Below are 14,215 nucleotides of genomic sequence, written 5' to 3'. Positions count from 1 at the left end.
GCTCCCATGATGCAGTGCGGCCCTAGGCTATATAAAAGGGAGTTGCTGCGCACGCGGAGCACTGCAGGGGAGCGAATGGAGTGTGAGTGTGCGGGGAATAAGTGTGCATCTGAGGGTGCGTGCGCGGGGTGCGTATGTAGGGGTGGTGGGGTGCGTGTGCAGCGTGCGGCCCTGCTGGGATCTCGCCTACACGTTGATCTTATTCGATCGGGCCGGGGGCGGCCGCCCGGCCCGAGATGAGAAGACCCCTCCCGCGAAGCCTGCGGGCGCTGTGCGGGGCAGAATTGAAGGCCGCAGCCGGCCCGCCCGGCGCTCAGAGGTGATGAGTCGATCAGATAGACGAGGCTGCGGGGTGGGTCCGCGCTGGCCCGAGCCCCCGGCCCATGAGTATCGAGGCGATTCTGATCTGAGCCCGGCTGCCCGGGGCAGCGTGGGGGGAGGGCGCGGCGCGAGCCGGGGGGGGGGTGTTCCGGGCAGCGCAGCGCTGACACTCAGGGCGCGGAGCAAGTGCTGCAGAGCAGCCGCTGGTGGCTTTGTTCAGAGGGTCGCCCCAGGGTAGTAACTCCCCTTCCAGCCGCCCGCGGGAGGCCCATGAGGAGCGGGGTTGCTGGGCAGCTTCCCAGCCCTGCCTGGGGCTGCGCGCGGGGAGACCCCGATCAACATTCCTGGGCCCACGAGCAGCCGACTCAATGAGCCGCCTGGGCCGCTGTATTCACTGTGAAGCGTTGTACCCTGGAGCCTTACGGTGTCTGGCCAGCAGCCCCAGCCAAGCTTGGGCTCCATCTGTCCCTGGAACACATGGCCCTTCATTCCTTCCTAAAGAATGCATGCGGCTCTGGGGGCTTCCTGCTGGGCGGGGGGTTTGGAGGGGATGGGGATCAAACTCATAATAAACAAATAAAATTCTTGTAAATCTGCATTTAAACGTGGTGGTGGTGCCCACGGTGGCTGGGGGTAGCCTGTTGTTATCCTGCCCCATTGACCGCAGGGTGATATAGCTGCGTGGCTCTGGTATTTAGCTAGACTTGAGCAGTGCCCCTAGATACGCTGCTTTGCCAGTAACAGGCCCACACTTGGATGTGCTCTGCACTCACAGTGGGGGAGGTTTTCAAGCAGGCTCAACATGCAGAGTACAGAAGATCTGGCCCTTTGTTTTAGTGCTGTGAAGGGAACTGAGCTTTCAAAATCTGAGCCACACTGTGCTACCCTCCACTCCTTAATATCCTCTTTGTAATCTCTGGTGTGCAGCTCCCCAAATTGCATGCAGGCTGGAGTAGCTTAATAATCTCTCAAAGAAAATAAATGATCCTGATCCTAGGTTAATGGGTGACTGTAATTGGGGGGGTGAGAGGAAGGGGGGAAGATGGTCTTTGCTCAAAGCTCCTACAAGAGTTTATAGCTCTCAGTATTAAAACCACTTCAAGGGCTCCACCCTTTGGTTATTTTTCCTGCACTTCTGGCCCTTCCAGGGCAATTGCTGAGAGTACGTTTTTGTTTTGGCACCCAAGGCCATCCTGCTTCCTGCTTGGCATGTGTGTCCTGGGGTGACCGGGTTGGTATTGTGGGTGTGTTGTGTGAACTCCCAGCACTGGGAGCGCAGTACTCTGTCAAGCTGAGGAGTAGCTCAGGAGTATCCTGGGGACACTTGCGTTGCACAGCCTAGTGCAAACAGCTTGAAGGTAATGAGGATGATCTTACAGCAAATGTGGGGAGCAGGGCTGAAATGGGTGTGAGAGCAAGCTGGTTTCAGGCAGGGGGTGGAGAAACACAGCAATGCCCAGTGACTGAGGTTCTCTGTCAATGGCTTATTACCACCCCCCCAATCACTAAAACGTAATGGTGTTAAAGGGGCACTGAAATCTAGCTCAGCTCTCCCTCCCAGAGCATGCTTTCAGTGGCCTCTCTGAACCCCTCTGGTACTGTCTGCTTCACTGGCAAGACCCTAGCAGGTGTCATTCTGACCACGCATACCATGGGGCCCGATCCTATGAACCAGTCCCTAGGGCTGCTGCCCTTAGCACAGTTGAGTGAGCATGTTGACTTCAGTGAGACTGCATAAGAGCTGATGAGCTGTAGTAATACATATCACCCCCATACAAGCAGGTGAAGCAGCCTCTTGGTGGCCTCTCACAGGGAGAGCTTCACTACTCCAGGAAAAGCAAGTCATGAAGGCTCAGATCCACAAAGGGACTTGGGGGGGCTCAGGCTGGCATTCAGGTTCCTACATCCCAGTTTTCAGCTCACTGTAATTCACAGAACTCTCACTGAACATGGTGCCCTGCTTGGTTTTCAGGGTGAAGTTCCTGGATGCCTGTTGCTGCTTCCCTGTAGGGGGGTGGATGCCTGTCTCTTGCCTAAGTCCCAAAGGAATCAGCTGCCCATCTTGCCTGCAGGGCTGGGGATACTGTGATGTGGTTTTCTCTCAATCCCTCTTCTTGAAACGACCACTGTGGCTAAATTATGAAAGTTGTGTTGGGCCAGGGAGAGACTGACTAGCTCAGGGACGGCCGAGGTCCAGTCCCCATGCACCACTCACATTTAATTATCCAAAGCAGAGTGGCTTCAGAGATTGAAGGAGACCCACAGCAGAATGCCCAGGGATTTGGGCAAGCGCCTGAGGTGGGAGACCCCTGTTCCAATCCTTCTTCTCCCCCCGTCAGAGGGGAGGTCTGCGACAAAACCACAAGCTGATTTCTCCTCTGCTGAGGTCTGGCCTACATTTTGGGTTGACATCGCTATGGTGCTCACAGGTGTGCAAAACCCACACTCCAGCGCAGTTGCTGTGCCATGCCCGACCCCAGGGTAGACACAGCAAGGTGAATGGAAGAAAGTGTCCATCAACCTAGCTCCTGGCCTTGGGGACATGCTAGTCAGAACCCCCCTGCTGCGGTTCTAGTCCCTGTAGCATAGAGGTGCCTTAGCCCTGCCTGGAGTTGGAGGTTAACGTGGCACTGAAGCGAATTGGGGGTGGTGAGGTTCACACCTTTGGCTGCTGTAACATTTGGCTGGAGCCATGGTTCTGGAAGGCTGGTTAGCCGCCCATCCATCCTGCTGCCATCCTCTCCTATTGCCAAGAGAGGAACTTTTTTTAATGGAAACTACAGGGTTTTTCAAATGAGTGAAGAATCATGTAGTGAGCCAACAGTTGCTCTTTCCCCGTTGTGCAGGCTGACGCAGGGCTGGCCCAGCAATGAGTGCAGAGGAATAAACACTGGAGCTGATCCACAGCTGCAGTAAATTGGTGTATGGGTCTCTTGTTCCTGAGGCATACATGGAGGGGGAAATGAGCAGCTGCTGGTGTGAGTGAGGTGTAATGCAGGCAAGTGCTACAGTAGCATCTTCCACATTGGAAAGGTGCTTGAATTCTGTCAAGCCTTATCTGCCTCACTCTACTCACCTCATCTCTGACTGGCTGCTCCTACTCTGAGACCAACTATTCTCCAGAGGAGTTCAGTCAAATATAAAGCAGCTGTAGAGTTGAGATCATCAAACTCCTTTCACCTATGGCCTGACCCTGAGGCTGGATGTGTCATGTATAGCCATTGATCTGCACATGGCTGTTTTGCACCAGTATAAATAATCCATTTAATTGCGCAGCTGTAAACCCCCACTATAGATCCACTTAATCTGGGTTATTTTAACCTGGTAATTTAATGAATGAACCTGGTTTGGGCTTCCCCCAAACTGGCTCATTTTAGAAAGCTGGGGGATGGCTCCTTTAGCTGCCTGGCACTGAGCATCAGGTGTGTTTTCAAGCTCCAGGCTGGAGATGTGCTAGTGCTGAGTGTTACGCATGGGGCCTGAATTACCTTGCTGAAGACTATTTGCTCACCATGGAGAGGATGTATGGCAGCGTCCCGTGATTCCATCATTTTAATAAATCCAGGGTTGTGAGTTCAATCCTTGAGGGGGCAGTTTAGGGATCGGGGGCAAAAATCTGGGGATTGGTCCTGCTTTGAGCAGGGGGTTGGACTAGATGACCTCCTGAGGTTCCTTCCAACCCTGATATTCTATGATTCTATGACACCTGATCAACATATGTGTAGCCATGCTGGAACCATTGTAAGGACAAAGAAAAGCAACTCTTCCCAAGAGCGCAGAGCCAAGGCATGAGCTCGCTGCCCTGAAAGAGACCAAACAAATCATTTAAAAAGCATCTTGTGGGGAAGCTGGATTTCTGTCCATGATGATTTAATCCCCAAACAGCAGGCGCATAAGAACCCCCAGCACGGATCAGCCCATGGCTCCATATAGCCCTGTTTCTGGCAGTGCCCAGCCCCAGCTGCTTTACAGGGTGGTGTTAGACTCTTACGATAGCAGAATGGGGGTAATCTGCCCCCACATTAGGTCTCATCTTGGTCTCTAATAAAGATGAGTTTGAGCCCTGCAGCAGGAATGTTAATATCCCTGCCAGAATTGACTCTACTCTGGATTTTCTCATTTTCATAGAAAAATCCCCAATCCTTTTAAACTCTTGCAAATTCTTGGCCTCAACTTCTTGTGACAGCAAGTTCCATAGGCTAAGTATCTATTGTGTGAAAAAAATATTTCCTTGTATTAGTTTGGAATTTGCCGCCTTTTCAGTTTATTGAATGCCCCAATGTTCTTTAATGAATAAACCACCACGCTGCCACGTGCGGTGCCTGCTCATGCCCACATGCCAGCTTCTGGAAAACAGCCTCTAATTTTAGGAGCCCTGGTTATTGGAAGCTCAAGTTAATAAAGGGTCTGATTGGTTACCCACTGTTCCTACAGGTTTTATTGGGGGTTGTGGGTGCTGAGCACCAAGTTGGGCCCCCAGAATTAGAGGACCGGCCTGGGTAGCTGACTGGAGCCATGTTGGAGGTGGAGAGGTAGCACAACATATTCTGGGCTGATGCCCGAAGGTCAGTATTGCCTGCTGCGATGCTGTGTACCCCACGTTACCCAGCATGGAGGGATGAATGCAGCAAAGAAGACAGGGAAACAAGATTGAAATTAAATTAAAATCTCTCCCTGTTCATGGCTGTTTTTCTGGACGAGCTTTGCTGACCAGAAGGGGTTTAATGCACACAGAGCAGACAGAAGAAGGTTCACTCAAGTTGGAAGTGGGTCCAGAGCCGCACAGCAAGGGCACAAGCCAGCAAACTCCTTACTGAGAGAAGAAGCTGCCGTTCTCCTTGCGGGAGTATCCACTGTTGGTGGCAGCTGTGTGGGGACACTCTAGGGAAGGAGAAAGTCATGTGATTACTACTACCAAGTGTGGAAGGTGGCATCAGGCTGGGCCTCACGCTGGAGTGAACGGGGACTCTCGTTCTAGTAGTTATCATGGTGGCCGTAGATCTCCAAGTATGTCACAAAGGAAGGGAACCATCGTTATTCCCATTATACAGATGGGGAAATTGAGGCAGAGATGTGCCATGATTCCCTCAAAGTCACACAGGTGGGTGGCACTGACCAGGTCTCCTGACTCCCAGGCCAGTGCTCTATCCATAAGGTCATGCTGCCTCATGCATCGCCAGTTCTGACACAGGCTCACTGGGTGGCCTTGGGAGAGTCTCTTCAGTGGGTACTCGGTGCCTCTGACAGATAGACAGCCACCTAATCTCTGGGCCTCATTGCCTGGGGTCCTGCCGATAAGTAATGGCAGCCACTGATCCTTGCAGAATAGTTCCTGTCACGTAGCTAGGACAGGGTTTGCCCAGGCAGCCCCACACCACAGCCACACTGGAGCTGGGATCCCCATGTGGCTGTGACGGTAGCAGTGCAGAGGAACAGCCTCTACAGTGCCCCGCACTAAGGGAGTGGGCCCTTTGTTACTGCCCCGCCAGCCTGTCCCTGACCCTCCCAGACTCTCAACCTTGTGGGCTGCGACACATTTTGAGGCCCATCCCATTGGCTGATCTCCATTAAGATGGAGGCACAGGCAGCTGCCTGTTGCCCTTACCGATGGCTCCCTCAATGCTGTGGATCGACTCCTTTGTGGGGCTGACCCAGCATCTCATAGACAGGCCCCTGGCTGTACGGTGCTCCACTGGGGGCAGCTCGGGTTCCTTCACAGGCTCGAGACCCTTCAGTGCTCTGGAGTAGGCAGGAGGGGAGGGAGAGGCATTAGAATTCCAGACTCTGCGCTCCCTGGGGCAGAGGCCAGCTCTTACTAGGTACATGTCCAGCACCATGCCACCTGCATTCTGGTTGTGCCCCCCCGGCGCTACGGTAACACAAAGAACCATCTGGGTGGGTTTAGTGCATTCGCTTAGGGCTCCTGACAAAGGGAACAGCCGCTCCCTGCATCTATCCAGGCTACTGGGTCTGACTGCAGGACTGAGAGCTTTCAAAGGGGAAAAACCTGATCAGACCTTTCTTCCCCCTGTGGCAACATGCCCATGGTAACGATAATGTGGTCATCTTGCATGTATTAATTGCCTCTTGATTGTTGTCAGGTGCAGCATCACCTGCCCCAAGGGTTCAAAAGTCAGGAGCGAGCCCCCCCAAAGCCACAAGACTTTCCAGATGATGCTTTTGGGTTTCTTTGCCTCCTGCTTTCTAAGCCTCTCTGGTCAAGCTCAGGGCACATTTCCAAGCTTTTCTCTGCAGCCCGGAGAGCTGGAAATGTACTTTGTTTAAATAAAAGCTGAGAATCTCCCACTCCAGCAGCTGGGACTTGAGGAAAAACACCAAATATTGCAAGAGGTGTGATACAATCACAACAGTTGGCAACACTGCAAAGAGCACAATATCCTGCTTGGTTCTGCCTCCTCCTCCTCCTCCTCCATTTGTAGGGAGAGGGGGAAATTGACAATTAACAGCAACACTGTGGCCAGGGTCTGTGATTGCGCCTCTGGGACACAAGGCTCTGCCACAGCCCCCCCAAGGCCCACAGGGATTGGACGCCTGTAAAAAGCTGCCGAATAAGTTCTGCTGGCTCCCAGAGGTAAGTTCAGCTTGTTACCACCCCAGCGTATGAGAAGAGGGCAGGGTGACTAGTGGTTGGGGAGCTGGAGGCAGAGCTAGGAGGATGTGGCGTGGGGGACTGAGGAAGCAAGCTCAGGCTGAGGTTTCTGTTCTGTTCTCCTGAGCAGGGGTCCATTAGCTTTTATGCAGCATTGGTAGCTGTTCTCTGGCCCAGCAAGAGGCTGCCACCAGCTACCATGGAATCCTTCCAGCTGGCTTGTATCCCAGGCACAGGTGCTTAGTGCAATTAGCTACAAACCGCAGGCATCCCGGTGATCAGCTGGTACCTAGTGGGGACTCACCAGTGTGCTGCCCAACAATGGAGCCCTTTCAGAGCACCAGTCAGTGTGACCAAGGCCATGCCACTCATCCTGAAGCACCTAGCAAGCTGGTGAGGCAGACAGCAGATAAGGTAGTGCCTAAGCATGTGCTGGCCAAGTGACTTGCTGATGTCAGGGCTGCCCTGAGTTTACATAATGCTCTGCAGGGCCAGGATTTGTGCTGCTGGGGAGAAATGTGGCAGGAGCCCCAGGCAAGGCAGCAGGCTGTTCAAAGGAGCTACCCTCCCATGAGCCTCGAATGCCCAAACCTGAGGTAAACAGAGCAGCTCTTCTGTCCCAGGAGTCCTGCGTTTTTGGGTCTAGGCTGCAACCCCCTGTCTCTCTGTAGCATTGTTCTGTAACTAGCTGCGGCATATGGACTCTGAAGCCCCCCGCTAGTCATTAACTTCAAACACCCCACTCTTCTGTTGTGGTACCGGGGGCACTATCAGACCTGTCCACACCAGCTCTCCTAGGTTTCCCTGTCCCTGGTGCTGCCAACACTGTGATGGGCTAGCAGCATGCTGGGCTACATGCCAATACTAGGACTTTGTGACTGAGAACTTCTGCCCCACCCCATTCCCCATCTGCCCCAGGGTGGGGCCCAGCTCCCGTGCACTGGAGTCTGGGCTGCTCCAAACCCCAGGTAAGTGGGCACAGCCCAAGGCTGATGGTGGGTTGGAATGCGGGGGAATCTGGGCACTGCCTGGTACAGTTGGTTGATTGGGTCAGATGGCTGCGGAAGTTGCGAACCAGGAGCTGGAGTCTTCATCTGTATTGACTGAAGGTGAGCTGCTGGGGCAGGGTCATTTTGGGAGCTGTTGCCAGGGAGGTGCCTTCCCTCCCCATAGAGACCCTGCAGCACCACTGAACCTATGCTTAGACCTCCTCCACGCACAAGCCAAGAGGCCAGAAGCTTCTGCAGGATGTAGGCTTGTGACAGGGCACACTAGCCCCCAGGGCCGGCGCAACCCATTAGGCGACCTACAATTTGGGGGGTGGCGACTGTGGTGGCATTTCGGGGCGGGACCTTCCGCCGCCTAGGACGGCAAAAAAGCTGGCGGTGCTCCTGCTAGCCCCTCACTGGTCCAGCAGGAGTTAAGCCCACCCTATGGGCCAAAGAGGCCATGGCCCTGAGCCACTCGGAACCCAGGTATAAAAGGGAGCAACTCAGCTCAGTTGGGGCTGACCGCTGAAGAGGAAGGATGCAGGAGCTGATGAATCTCCAGACCGCAGAAGCTAGATGTGATGGAAGATGCCCAAGAGGGGTTGGAGCTGCTGGGAACTGCCCACACTGATGAACCCTGGGATGCTGGGGATGCCAGGACCACCACACGAGGAGATGGGGTAGGAAGTGGCTCAGGGGGATGACCTATTAGGCTGAATGCTGTCACTGTGTTGTGGTGGGATCCCCCCATACCCAGTGGCGGTAGGTTCTGCCACTGTTAGGGCCCTAGGCTGGGACCTGGTGGAGTAGGGTGGGCCTGGATTCTCCTACCCCCTGCTGCCAACCCCACCCTCGGGGTGGCAGTCTTCCCACCTTAGGCCAAGAGGCTTGCATTCGTCTGCTGAACCAGGCCATCAGACCCTAGACTGTTTAACATTCCGCCCTACCAGAGAGCCCAGGGCAGTCGGACTGACTCTGACCATTAGGCCACACTTCCCTGAGGCTAAGGGGGGATGAGCGAAGTCAGCCCCAGGACTGCAGTAGCCCTGGCTCTGCCCCCCAAAGAGGATGGGGCAAACAGCCTTGCAGCTGTGAGCAGACTGGGGCATTCGCTGTCACCAATAGCTGCTCCCAGAGGAGGCTGTGCCCTGCCTGAGATCGAGAAAAGGCCGCTTGCTCCTGCTCACCCATGGACATCCAAGAGGGTCTCCTTGTGGATGACAATCTGGCTCTTGTCTCTGAGCTGCTCCTTGTGGTGGTTGTAGAGTGAAGTCAGCTTAAAATCCAGGCTATCTCTGGGAACCTGCAGAAGGGTTCAGAGAGAGTCACTAGGCAGAGCCTCTGACAAGCCTGGTAAAGGTGCCTCATCCCTGGGTGCTGCGAGGGCTTCACCTGAGGACAAATTACATTCTGCTGCATTCACTGGCTGTGGGGAGTTACACAGGGAAGACTTTCTCTCTGTTGTTCTGCTGGTTAGAGTCAGGACTCCAGAGCTGTGCACCCAGCTCTGGGGAGGGGATGAGTCTGAGTGGTTAGAGCAGAGCAGTGAGCTCTGGAACACCTAAGTCCTACTCTCTCATCTCTGCCACAGCCGCACTGTGTGATCCTGTTGTGATGTTCTAAGTGTAATATAATATCTCATTGAAAGGTGACAGGGCCAGAAAGAGTTAACTAGCTCACAGACTGACCTGACCCATGTCCGAACTTTAAAATATCAGGGTTGGAAGGGACCTCAGGAGGTCATCTAGTCCAACCCTCTGCTCAAAGCAGGACCAATCCCCAGACAGATTTCCCCCCCCCCCGATCCCTCAATAGCCCCCCACAAAGACTGAACTCACAACCCTGGGTTTAGTGGGCAAATGCTCAAACTACTGAGCTATCCCTCGGAAGATATGTAAATGAATAGAGCTTTGAAATGCAGCCTGCATTGTTAGAGGTAGAAGGGGAGATGTTTGCTCAGGTCCTGTGATGTAAGCAAACAAGTCTTGTCTATTGCTATAGCTTTGATTCAAAGATCAAAAAAGGAATATTAACATTTAGGAAGACACTTAAGTGAAATAGTATTATTGTCTATATGTCTCTTTGAAGATTGTGGTAACCTGTATCTGAACTGTTTAATGGATAAATTACCCTGTGCTAATTGCCAGGATGTTTGGGAGAAGGAGAGTTAAGCCTATTGTTTTCTCAGGCCAAAAGGCTGCAGGAAATGTATAAAAACCCTGGGACATGATCCTTCTTCATCTCAGATCTGCTTTAGGTTTCAAGAGGGGGAAACCTTAAGCCACAAGGATTGAGATCCCCAGTCACTGATCGGAGTCACCCTGAATATGGACATTGGACTATAACCTATGGACTATTTCTAAAAGGACTTTTGGCAACTACAAGCTCATCTCTGCTGTGTATCTGGACCTCAAGAATTGAATTCAAGTCTGTATGTATATTGATCTTTTAACCAACACACTCTTTTCTTTTTAATACATTTTAGCTTAGTTAATAAGAATTGGCTATAAGCGTGTATTTTGGGTAAGATCTAAGTTATAATTGAACCTGGGTGTGTGGCTGATCCTTTGGGATTGGAAGAACCTTTTAGTTTATATGATGAGATAAGATTTTCAGTAATCATCATCATATCTGATGTGTGTCTGGATGGAAGCTTGAGGCTGGGTATTTTAAGGGAACTGCATTATTTGGACTTCTGAGTAACCAGTGAGGTACTATAGAAGCTGTTTTGTGCTGGCTTGGTAAATCAAAGTATTGGAATATCCACCAGCGTTTGGGGTTTGTTTTCCCTGTTCTGTTTGCAGTTGACCCTGATCGAGTGACCTCAGCTGGCTCCCACAGGCAGCATTGTCACAGTTCCTGCCGACTACGCCACTGTGACAATGCTGCCTGTGGGAGCCAGCTGAGGTCACTCAATCAATCTACCCTTCTATTTCTAACAATGCAGACTTGTATTTCAAAGTTCTATTCATTTACATATCTTCCTAACCAGTCTCTAAAGTTCGGCCATGGATCAGGTCAGTTTGTGAGTTAATTAACTCTTTCTGGCCCTGTCACCTTTCAATGAGATATTCTATTACACTTAGAACATCACACCCTGGGCAAGTTGTTTTACTTTTCTGCATCTCGGTTTCCCTATCTGTGTAACACAGATCTAACCGAAGGGCNGCAGCATTGTCACAGTGGCGTAGTCGGCAGGAACTGTGACAATGCTGCCTGTGGGAGCCAGCTGAGGTCACTCAATCAATCTACCCTTCTATTTCTAACAATGCAGACTTGTATTTCAAAGTTCTATTCATTTACATATCTTCCTAACCAGTCTCTAAAGTTCGGCCATGGATCAGGTCAGTTTGTGAGTTAATTAACTCTTTCTGGCCCTGTCACCTTTCAATGAGATATTCTATTACACTTAGAACATCACACCCTGGGCAAGTTGTTTTACTTTTCTGCATCTCGGTTTCCCTATCTGTGTAACACAGATCTAACCGAAGGGCAGTGGGGGATCAACGCCCATGCCCAGGGGCCCAGCCAATTTGGGGGCGCTCAGCAAGAGCGCCAGAACATTTAGTAGAAGAGGGGAGGCATAAGGCCCCACCCCTCTCTGTGGCCCTGCCCCTGCTCCTCCTCTTCCCCCTCCCCCCCAAGGCCCTGCCCCCTGCTCAGGCTGCCTGGAAGTGAGAGCCAGGTGGTGGTAAGAGCCACCCATGCAGTCCAGGCTGCTGTGGGGAGCCCCGAATCTTCCACTTGCCCTGGGCAGGAGGCCAGGTTGCTGGAGAGCAGAATACTGGCCCGTGTCCCCACACACCCCTACCCCAACCAGGCAGCGGGGCCTCCAGGGGGAAGAAAGGGGGCAAGGGCCATGGAGAGGGGCCGGCTCTCATGCGGAGGGGTGGCTAAGATTCCCCTCATTCCTTGGACAGAGGTTGGTGCTGCCAGCAGGGACCTTGCTTCATGAAGGGGGAGCTGATCACTTTATCGGTTCTCTCCCCCCCCTCCCCCAAAGCACAGCCTCTGCCGGTACCACTCCGCACCTGCCCGGGCTTGTGGTTTGAGGGGGCAACGCGGCCCCCCGCCCCCAAACTACACCCATGTTAAAAAGTAGGCAGGTCTGGGATTTTAATGGGGTGTTTTGTGCCCAGGGCCCCAGTAAATCTTAATCCACCTCTGCCCAAGGGCTGGAGGATTGCGAGGTGAGGTTAATGTTTGTCAAGCACTTGGAGAGCTGCAAAGTGTTCCGAGAGGTGTCCAGGATGCTTCGCAATGTGGATGTTACGCGCTTCCTCTCTGATGCTTGGGGTGGGAACAGCACATGGGCATGGCTTGGGATGCTGCTGGACAGAAAGCAAAGCCCAGAGGAGCAAGTGGAGCACAGAAAGGAAACCAATGCAGCTGCGGGTGAAAGGTTTTACTAAGCCCTTGGCACGGCCAGTGTGGCTGCCCAGCCTGGGTGAGGAGATGGCTGTGCACTGGGGAACTTGTATCTGCTAATTCTGGACCATTTCAGGCTGTGCCTTTTGTGGGAGGGTAATCAGAGGATGTGGGATGGTGAGGAGGGGGAGGGAGCAGCAAAGGGCGGCACGGAGGGGCACTTGGGGGGCCTCTACCTCAGGTTCTGTATACCAGACTTCCTTTCTGGTGCTGGACAGGGTGGGTGTTCTGTGCAGGCGATTCCAGGGGTCCTGCTGCTGGGCCAGGTGGGTGGGCTCAGCATAAGGGCCTGTCTGGAACAAACAACAGTCAGCCACTCGTGCTCTGAACACCAGCTGTCAGATGGTCTTTGCCATTGGCATCAGGGCATCCTCCGGACACATGCACCACTCCCTACTCCAGTGGGGGTGTAGGTGATTCTGTATGTAGAGGAAGTTAGCCCTCTGGCCCCAGCCTGGTGCAAGGGGAACCCTGATTTGACTGCAGGCAGTTGGGACGCCTGGGAATCCACTGCCCCCCATCCTCTACATGCCAGCAGGGCTGTGCAGGAGGCCACTGCCTAGACCTGTCATACTGGTGCAACAAGGAAGGTTTATACCTCTGGCATCACTTGGGCTGTTAGGAGCCATAACAGCTCTCTTGGGACGGAGACCATCTTGTTCTGTGTTTGTGCAGCCCCTAGAGCTATGGGGTCTGTACTGCTCTGTTGGGGGAGGGGTGGGGCTACAAATAATTGGCAGTGAAAGCCACTGTCCATCAGAGCAAACAGGTAACTCCTGTTCTCCCCCCTTCCCGGCCCAGAGCCCTTTCCAGTGACTGCCCAAGCCAAACCTCTGACATAGTTTAAATCCCGCAAGAAACCCCGTGCTGCTTTCTGCCTACTCAGATTCCTTGCTCCTCTAATAGTGAAGATCTGGCCTCACTTCTCTTGTTTGCAGAGTTGTGGGATTCTTGATTGTTTTCAGTTTGCTCCTTTTTTTAACACAGGGCTGGAGTATCAAACTCTGGTGAAAGGTCAGAGTCCACAGTGAGCTCTGCACACTAGCACCTGGACAGCAGCTGAACTCAGGCCCTGTTTCTAAGTAGCTCATGAAGAAGGGGAGTTGAGCCTGACTCAAACACTGAAAAGCTGATTTCAAAGGGACCCAGCTGACTTGCAAGCCAGGCATTTTATTTATGTATTTATGTATTTATATATATATATATATATATATATATAGAGTCAAAAGTAGTTTCAGGCAGTGTCTCTCCCCTGACCCCGGCCAGTTTGTTGTCATGTGAAAGTTGCAGGCAAACAGGGGAAACTGAGGCTAAATCTTTCACAATAGACACTGGATTCTGGATCCCGTCTCCCCAATTTAGATCCTTCCCTTCCTAGCAGCCGCTCTGCTCACCAGCTGCCCTGTTCCCACCAGAGGTGGCTGCATGTTGGCAGCGGGGATGGGGGGGGGGCAGCGGGGTGCAGATTGGGCCGGAGCTGGGCCGATGAAGGTCCCGGTAGGAACTCGGGCAGCCCAGCAGGGGGCGGGGACCTTACCTGGCCCGACCTGGCCCGGCCCGTGAAGGTGTCCTCGTTCTCGTAGCGGGGGTAGGGGAAGGGGTCCCGGGTGGGCGGCATCCTGCGCCGGGCACAGCAGCGCTCCTCGCGGCTTGTTTGCGAGCCCGGCCGCGGTTGCCAGGTGACGGTCCCCGGGGATTCCGAGGAGGAAGCTCTGGCGCTGGGGCTCCCCCTGGTGGCTGGAAAGAGCAGCGCGGCGGGGCGGCCTGCAGGGAGGGTGAGAGCAATCCAGGGGGCCGCGCTGGGCTGTAGGGCTGGGCATGGAAGGACTGTGCGGGAAGATTGCAAGGAAAGATGCTGAGAAACTCA

At 53.3% G+C, this 14,215-nt stretch overlaps 1 protein-coding gene and 1 non-coding gene across 2 annotated transcripts; one reads left to right on the top strand and one right to left on the bottom strand.

Moving 5' to 3' along the window:
- LOC117877518 lies at nt 1–410 on the top strand. The gene has a single exon (XR_004645742.1).
- A 4,561-nt stretch (nt 411–4,971) lies between these two features.
- Nucleotides 4,972–14,081, bottom strand: C4H1orf194 (chromosome 4 C1orf194 homolog). Its single transcript, XM_034767810.1, has 5 exons — nt 13,886–14,081; nt 12,525–12,641; nt 9,108–9,223; nt 5,927–6,060; nt 4,972–5,202 (listed from the first exon to the last, which is right to left on the bottom strand). Exons 1-5 carry the CDS (start codon nt 13,964–13,966, stop codon nt 5,132–5,134), a joined length of 519 nt encoding a protein of 172 aa, XP_034623701.1. The 5' UTR covers nt 13,967–14,081; the 3' UTR covers nt 4,972–5,131.
- Nucleotides 14,082–14,215: the final 134 nt, after the last annotated feature.

This window comes from Trachemys scripta, chromosome 4 (assembly GCF_013100865.1).
Source record: "Trachemys scripta elegans isolate TJP31775 chromosome 4, CAS_Tse_1.0, whole genome shotgun sequence".
In the NCBI taxonomy this organism is placed as follows: Eukaryota; Metazoa; Chordata; order Testudines; family Emydidae; genus Trachemys; species Trachemys scripta.
Note: the sequence above shows the minus strand (reverse complement) of the source record. Positions and strands in the feature narration are given on the sequence as shown.

Excerpts from the sequence above, each read along its gene's own strand:
- C4H1orf194 (XM_034767810.1), bottom strand. The coding sequence starts at position 13,966 with ATGCCGCCCACCCGGGACCCCTTCCCCTACCCCCGCTACGAGAACGAG. Across the intron at positions 12,642-13,885 it reads GCCGGGCCAGGTCGGGCCAG|ACAGGCCCTTATGCTGAGCC; the intron begins GTAAGGTCCCCG and ends TGTTTGTTCCAG. Across the intron at positions 5,203-5,926 it reads CAGCATTGAGGGAGCCATCG|AGTGTCCCCACACAGCTGCC; the intron begins GTAAGGGCAACA and ends CTCCTTCCCTAG.